This window comes from Culicoides brevitarsis, chromosome 1, assembly GCF_036172545.1.
Source record: "Culicoides brevitarsis isolate CSIRO-B50_1 chromosome 1, AGI_CSIRO_Cbre_v1, whole genome shotgun sequence".
NCBI lineage: Eukaryota > Metazoa > Arthropoda > Insecta > Diptera > Ceratopogonidae > Culicoides > Culicoides brevitarsis.
The window spans coordinates 41616083-41625202 of record NC_087085.1 but is presented as its reverse complement, the minus strand read 5'-3'; the positions used below and the strand labels follow the sequence as shown (position 1 = coordinate 41625202).

The window sequence follows — 9120 nt, the reverse complement described above, 5'->3', positions numbered from 1 at the left end:
GTTTTATATCACTCACGAAAGAGAGAGTTTGTTTGTATAAAATTGAAAATTTTAATGCTTCCTTCTGTATTTGAGGCCAAATTTTTGTATCAATTTTCTAATGTTATCTAAAAATAAAATAAAAAAAATATTAAAAGTTATCATCAGAAAAATAACGAACAACGATAAAGCATTTTACAATATTAAATAAAAAAAAAAATTAAATAGATTTTATTATTTTTGCTCAATAATGAATATTTTTTTTTTTAATTTTTATTTTATATAAAATTATTTTAATTTAGGTATTTTTAATTAGAAATTTGTTTATTATCCATTATTAAATTAAAAAATTAAATAAACATTATTTCTTTATATAAATTTATTTTTATAAAAAATTATATTATTTAAAATTAATTAATTTATATCAGTAAATAATTTAAAAAATATAAAAATTAAAAAAATTAGTAATAAAAAAATATTTTTTAATTTTAATATTTTTTAATTAAAAAAATATTTATTTAAGAACTATTGATCCTTTTTAATTTATTTATTTAATTTAAAACTGAAAAAAAATTTAAAAAAAAAATAAAAAAAAAATAAATTCTATTAATTTTTATTTATTTAAAAAAAATATTTTTTTAAATAAAATATTAAAATAAAAATATTAACAAAATTTTTTAATAAAATAATAAATTTATAAATAATTATATAAATTAAACTAAATAAAGAAAATTAAATTATTTGCATTAAAAATTAAATTAAATTAAATATTAAAATAATTATTATTTAAAATTAAATTAAATTTTTATTAAAAATAAATTTTTATTTAAAAAATTATTAATAAAAATTTAAAAAAAATTTAATTAAAAATAAAAATTATTAGAATTTAGTTTGTTAATTTATTTTTTTTTTATTTTTTAAATCAGACAGACGTCAATTCCTGCAAATTTTCTCTTTTTTTTTGTAAAAAAATGTAGAAAAAAATAAAAAAAATAAGCAACAGAGTAAATGTAAACATCGCCCTTGCTCACAATGATAATCCATTAAATTAAACACTTTAAACACAATGCAGTAAAAAGTGCATGTCATAAAATAAATTTATGTACTTATCACTTATTACTTTAATTTTGTCGTCTCGGAGCGCATTGGATGGCGTCATCGGCTGTGTTAGTGTGTGGCTAACCGCATCACATCCCGCGTTTCATCCCATATACATATTCAAGTGTGAAACGATATATTTTTATGATTGAAATGTATTTACTTTGGGATCTTCACTCTCCTCGAGTTTCTGTCACTCGAACGCAACCAACCTATTACGGGATAATGCTCCGTTCGCAACATGCCAAGTAATAACATTCAATAATAAGGCAACAGAAAAAAAAACTGTTTCATGTTAAGTATCATGTGTATTCTATAAATCTAATCTAACTCACTTACATAAGTGAAGAAAACTCGAATTGCATGGCAGAGACAGACGAAGAGCGAGAGAGCGAAATATGTAAATGCATAATAAAATACTTGAATATAGATGAGGAAGTAAGTGGAAAATGCAGAGAATTTTCCTTCAATTTTTTATTGTGCCCCCCTTTCTGCACTTTTCTGTATTTTTCCATCGTCGTCGTCGTCGTCGTCTCGCAAGAAGTAACGAGAAATGTAAACATTTGCACACTCTCTGCTACTTTTCTGTGATGTGATTTTGCATGCAATCACCCAAAGAACACACACACGACGACAGAAAGAAAATGAAGAGAAAAGTGAAGGATTTTTTATTAAAAATCTGTCCTTTATAAAATAAATGAATGAATAAAAAAGAGCAAATTTATGCAGTGAATGACGTTGCTCTATGATTTACTACTTTGATTATGCAAACAAGGATTCTTCGTTTATTTTACTTTTTTTTTGCTTCGTATTCATATCATAATACGAGATTTTTATTTAACTACGAAAACTTTGTCTTTTGATTGTTTTCACTGCAAAATGCCTAAGTACAGTAATTGAAAACAAGTAAAAATTTTTGTGTGTCAAAGACACGTTTTTATTGATAAAATCAGTATTATTTTATAAAAAATGTTATAAAAAAATTACAGCTGTTATATGGCTCAAATAATTCCAAATATGGAATAAATAAAAAAAATAAATTATAATAAATTAATTAATAAATAAATAAAACAATGCAAAAGAGAATAACACCAAAAATGTTAATTTTAAGAAATAAAAGTTAAATAAAAATATTTAAAACAAAAATAATTTTTTTACTTGTTTTATTTTAAATAAATTTAAAGTTAATTTTTTTTTTATCAAAAATACTGAAAAAAAAAATTTTTTTTTGAATTTTTCTTAAGGTAAGTATCGCAATATTTTTAATAAAATAAAATTTTAATTATTGTAAAATTATTATAAAAATTTAAATAAATTAATTAAATTAAAATAATCCAAAATATTCTAAATAATAAAAGTAAAATAATATATATTATATATTTTAATTAAAAAAAATTAAAAATGATTAAAAATTTTTAAATTATTAATTTTTTTGTTGTAAATTTAAAAATGTTTTATATTTTTAATAATTTTTATATTTTTTAATTATTATAATAAAATTTTACGCTGAATATAATAAAATTTTACGTTCTTTACGCTGAAAAACAAGAAGCAATAATAAACGAATTTAAAAAATATATAAAATAAATTATAAGAATATAGCAGTTTTTATTATAAATAAATTTTTATATAAATAAAAATCGAAGTATTAAAAAAAATCAATATTTTATCAAAATTTTATTATATTTTAAAGAAAATATATAAAAAGTAAATTTTAATACAAATTTTTTTTTATAAAAAAATTATATAATTATATTAATATTAGTTTAATTATAATAAATATTATTTAATTTATATTTTATTATTTTATTTTTATTTATTTAATAAAATAATTTATTTATTCAAAATTTTTTAAACTCAAAAAATAGGTTAAAATAAAAAGTTATTTTAAATTACCTAATATAAATTTCAATTAAATTAAATTTAATAAAATAAAACGTAACTCAATTAAAGAATTTTATTTTGTATAAAATTATTAAAAACTTAATTTTCTTTAAATAATTAAAATTTATTTATTATAAATACCTACGACAGAAAAATTTTTAACATTATTTTTTTAAATTTTTTTTATTATTTATTTTAAATTTATTTAGTTAACATCGAATCTTCTGTCAAAAAAAAAAGTCAAAACAATGGGAATATTTACACCCAGCACCGACGATTACTCAGATCCTTTAATATCTCCATTTACTGAAGCCAAAATTATTTTAGTTCCTGAACTTGATTCCGAACAAATGGAAGAAATCAAATATTTCAATACTCCTTTTTTCGTCATTGAACTTCGACAACAATTTTTACGAAGAGTTTATGGAATTTTAACAGTAAATTTATTTTTTTATTTAAATTTTTTTTAATAATTTTTATTAATTTCAGACTCAACTTTTAATCACAATGTTGGTCGTTTATTGGCTTCTCAAATCCTTCGACGCTACTTTGTGGATCCGCGAGCATTTGTGGGTTGTTTATCTGAGCATTTTTCTGACATTTGCGTTGATGCTCGTGCTCGCTTGTTGCCCGCACATCGGGAGATCTTTTCCGTGCAACTTTCTGCTCTTGGGACTCATAACGGCATGCAAGTGTCTCTTAATTACCGTAATTTGTTGGTATTACCGCTTCGACGACATCCTGCTGGCGATGGGAGTGACACTCGTCGTTTTTGTCGTTTTGACACTTTTTGCCGTGCAAACGCGCTACGACTTGACGCTCCATGCCAGTTTCCTGCTTATCTTTTTCCTGTTACTCGCGATTTGCGGCATCGTTGGGATTTTTTTCGAAAATCACTTTTTTCACGTGGTTTATGCGTCGCTCGTTGTGCTCGGCGTCGCCATGGCAATCGTTATTGACACGCAATTAATGTTGATTGGCAAGCATTCGCAGTCATTTGAGCCCGAAGATTACGTGTTTGCTGCATTGGTGCTGTACAGCGACATCATTACGCTGTTCGTTTATGTGCTGCGACTCATTGGATTGCTGGGCAACGATTCGACGAGTTAAATTTGAGTCGGAGATGAAGTCTCGGGAGATGAAAAAGTTTTTTCGTTTTACACTAAATGCCTTTGAAAGCATTCTTGTGGGAACATAACACCGACAACGAAGGAAAGAATGCAAAAAGTATTTTTCTCCATCATGATCATTATTAAATTTAATCTGTTTTGCATAAAAATGTCTGTTATTTAGCCGTCAAAATTATCTGTGATTGTGTTAGAATGGAAGTTGCGGGAAAATCTAAAATAAATCGAAAAAATAAGAAAAAAAATTTATTAAATTTTTTTTTAAATTTGAAAAAAAATATTTAAAATTAAATAACTTTTTTAAATAAATAAAAAAAAAATATTTATCAATTCTTATTATTTAATTTAATTAAATTTAATTTTTATTATTTTTTTAATAATTTATTATTTATTTTTATTTTTTTAATTAAATAATTATTTTTCACATTGTTTTTTAATTATTTATGAAAAACTAAAATTTTTAAAATAAAATTAAATAATATTAATTTTATTATTTTTGAATTGAATTAATTTATTAAATATTTTTTAATTAAAATAATTTTTATTTATTTTATTTTATTAATTTTTTTTCATTAATTTTAAATTAATTCATTTTTTAATTTTGGCTAATTTTTTTTTATTAATTATTATTATTTTTTAATTTTTTTTAATTTATTATTTTTATTTTTTTGTTTTTTTTATTTAATTTATATTTTTTTATTTTTTATTATTATTATTTTTTTTTTTGATAAATTTTTTTAAATATTTTTTTTTTTATTTTTTTTAATTATTTTTAAAATTTTTGTCAAAATTCGTATTTAATTCAAATTTAAAAAATTCTTATATTTTATTTTTTTTTTTTATTTTACCGCAACTTCATGAAAGCAGACACGTAACATTGTGGAAAAAGAAAAGAAAATTGGTAATTAAAAATTCTTCAAGTTTAATTTTGTTTTTTTCTTGTCTTCCTTTCGTTTCTCATTATAATATTTCCACAGAAGTAGTAAGAGAAAACTATGACGGCAATAAAACTCAACCGACCAGAATCAAGTTTTCATTCAGGGAACGTTCCAGCGATTTAATGACGATACTCGTGCCATTTATTGGTCGGGCCTGTCGATTATCATAATAATATTTGCGAAAATTCATTTTTCTCTTAAAAATTTCTCTTTAACCCTATTATTGCCAAAAGTATGTCCATTGTCACTTTTATTATTATTTCTGTTAACTGAAGCGACGAAATGAAAAGACAATAAACGTCAAGAAATTTCTTATTAATAATAGTGTTCAACTTACCACACCAAGCTTCATAGTTAATCAATTCAGATAGACTTAAATTAAGTTTCCTTTCTTTTTTTGTGAAAAAAAAAATTCTAAAAAAATCATCTCCGTTGAATCTTTTGTCATTTTTGTTTGTCTGTGTGGTGTGATGATGAACAATAAGTCTCATTTCCTCCTTTTTTTATTATTTTAAACTTATATAACTTTTTTTTTGTTTTCTAAAAGAAGGCGTAAGATAAACTACGAGCGAACCGAGTACTTCCTTGATAAATGTTTAGCTGTCATGTTGTTTTCCGTTCTTCAAGGGAGAAGTTTAATGAGACTTTGTCTATTTCTGCTCTGTAGATACCTTTGACGTCAAATAGTTTGAACTTTGACGCTTTTTTTATTAACTTTGAAAAAAGTTTGGAAATTAATGCGTCTCACGTTTCGTTTGGTTTATAAATGAAATAAACGATTTTTTTTTAGATTTTTTGCAGCTTAGAGAGAAAAATATAAAGATTGATCATGAAGTTGCGGAAAAATAAAATAAAAAATATTATGATAAAAAAAACAAATTAAATTTAATAAAAATTATTATGATAATAAATAAATAATCTATAATATAAAAAAAATAAAATAATTTGATTCAAATTAAATGAAATGAAAAAATAATTTAATTTTGAATTAAAAAATTAATTCTTATTAAAAAAAAAATAATAATAGAATTTTAATCAATTTTTTTAAACAAATATAGAATTAATAATTATTATTTTTTTATAAATTTAAAATAAAAATTTATATTTTAAAATATTTTTTCAAATTTTAATTAAAAATTTGATAAACAAATTAAATTTAATAAAGAAATAATTTTTATTTGGTTTTTGGAAATTTGCATTGGGATAAATTTTAGTTCGTAAAATTAATTAAAATTCAGAATGTGCATTGGGGTAAAATTTAAATATTTTTCTTGAACTAAAATTATAAAATAAATTATTAAATATTAAAAATCTAGAAAAATAAATTTCAGATAATATTTAAGGAAAAAATAAAATTAATTGTTTTAAACTGATTGAAAATTTAATTGTACATTGGGTCAAATTTTTTTAAAATGTTCATTGGGATGAAATTTCAAAATTTGCATTGGGACAAAATTTTTAAAATGCGTTTTACTAAAAATTAAGTTTACTAAATTAATTGGCTTTAAATTATGTTAAATTAGAAAAAAGATGTTTTAAAAAAAAATGTTTGAAAAAAATTTTCTTTTAATTTAAAAAAAAATTAAAATGTACATTGGGAAAAATTTCTCATTAAAATCTTCATTATCTTTGAATTTTTATCCAACGACATTTTTTTAATAATTTTTCCATGTATTTTTTTTTTAATTACATTTATCAAGTTGTATCAAACAACGTAAACAATTGCGGACAACCAAAAGCAATTAAGTCGCATCTCAATCTCATATTCATGCGAAAAAAGCAACAATTTAAAAGCATTCTTTAATTACTTTTTACTTACAACCACAACTTACCAATGGTTAGCAAAATGGAAATTTAATTAAGAAATTCGACATATAACGTGAACTTAATGAGTAAATGGATTTCTTCATTATTATTTTCCTGACATTCACTCACACAAAGACACACATGAACCGAATTGGATTGTAACAAGATAACTTTATTAAATTCGTTTTTAATGAAACATCAAATTTTACTTTTTGTCCATTAGCTCCGTGAAAAAAAATTAGCTGATGCCGAAAACCAGAAACATGGCAATATGCCAATTGAATTTCCTTTCACTCATCCTCCTCATGTCGTTTTTTTTTTGCTCATTTGCTTAATGTCGTAAATGATTTTGATAATATTTCTCTTACATGTAAACATATTATTGCAAGTCGATAGAGGAAAAAATGCAGTTTCTTCCTAAAAAAACATAAATTTTTAGACTTGTTTCCTGCTAAGAGATAAAATAATGTTTTTGCTGTGTAACATTTTTTTTATTCGTCGAGAGATGATGATGATGATTATTAGTATGATGATTTCATTTTGCAATGAATGTGAAACCAAAAAAAAAAAAGTGAAGCCAATGAGAAAAGTTTATCAAAGAAGTACTTTCATCAAAAAAATATAAAAATTCTATTGCAAGTTTTTGCTCTTTTTAAAGGTTTTTCATTTATAATTTTTTATCATCATTTTTTTTTTGTTGTTAATTTAAAAAGTTCTTATTGCTCATTACCTTGTTAAAAATGCATAGAATAGAAAATTGTTTGAAAATTCAAGATTTTTTTATTTAATTTTTTTTTGTAAGATTTTTTTTTACTTTTTTAACAAAAAAATGTTTTGAGTGGCTTAACTTTGGTTTATATTATTATCATGATAAATGATATATACCTTCATTCCCTTAAAAAAGAGTAAAAAAAATATAATTACCTTTCCATTGAAATTTCAAAAATAATTACAACTACTTACCTTAATGATGTTCAATTGTGTGGATAAAATCCATTATGATTTAATTTAATAAATGTTCTTCATTTTAATAATTTGTTTTTTAATAATTAATAAATAAAAAATTTATAATTAATTAATAATATTTTTTTAAAAAAAATTTTAAATTATCAAAAAATAAATAAAATAAAAAAAATTAAAATAAAAAAAATAATAAAATTTAAAAAAAATATATTTTTCTTAATTAACTTTTAAAATTTTTTAAAAAATTATAAATATAAAAATTTTATTTAATTTAATAATATTTTATTTTAGATATTTTAAAAAAATTAGTTTCAGAAAATTAAAAAAAAAATAAAATTAATTTAAAAACTTGTAAAATATAATTTTTTAAATGAACGAATTATTTTTTTTTATTTAATTTTATTTTTTATTTAATTAATTTTTGTTTAACTTTAATTATTTTGTTTAGTAAATTTACTTTTTTCTAAATATATATTTAATTCTTGATACATTAAATGAATAATATTAAAAAAAAATTTAAAAATAACTTTCAATATTTTATTAATTTTTAATTAAAAGTTTAATTTTAATATTTAAAAAAAATTAATTAATAATTAAAAATTATTTAAAATTAATAAGATAATTAAATAAATTATTGTAAAATATCTTGATTCCTTTAAAAAAATATTTAAAAAAAAATATAATTACCTTTCATTGAAATTTCAAAAATAATTACGACTACTTACCTTAATGATGTTCAATTGTGTGGATAAAATCCATTATGATTTAATTTAATAAAAGTTCATTTTGACCGTTTTTTAATACTTTATTTATTAATGTTATTAATAATAATATTTTTTTAATAAAATTATTTTTTTTTTATTTAACAAATAAAAATTTTCCAATATTTTTTTACATATTTAAAAAATATTTTTTAATTAATATCGTAAAAGATAACGTTTCTTGTTATAATTACACTTATTTTTTTTTCTTTCATTCATTATTATTTTTATGTTTCCTTTATGTTAATGTTTATACTTTTGTATGATCCGAAAAGTTTTTTTTTAAATTGTATAAGAAGAAAAAGTTTGTCAAAAACAAAATTACAATAAAAATTTATTATAAACGCATTACTACAACAACAGTAATATTTAGCAGTAAAGTCCTTGTTGTAAATATAATCGCATTATTATATGTTTGTTTGTATGTAAATGATGCGAAACAAGGCATAAACTCGTTAAATTTTTTTTTATTATTTTATTGCGGTAGTCGTAAGTTTATTTAAATAAATAAATTTGTTTATTATGTTTGTTGGTTAGTTTTTTTTTGTTGCATATTTTCTTGTA

At 20.3% G+C, this 9120-nt stretch overlaps 1 protein-coding gene across 1 annotated transcript; it reads left to right on the top strand.

The window, feature by feature from the left end:
- The first annotated feature begins 3209 nt into the window (after positions 1-3209).
- Positions 3210-4071, top strand: LOC134837852 (protein lifeguard 1-like). Its single transcript, XM_063853245.1, has 2 exons — positions 3210-3398; positions 3451-4071. The coding sequence occupies exons 1-2, from the start codon at positions 3210-3212 to the stop codon at positions 4069-4071; spliced, it is 810 nt and encodes a 269-aa protein (XP_063709315.1).
- The last annotated feature ends 5049 nt before the right edge of the window (positions 4072-9120 follow it).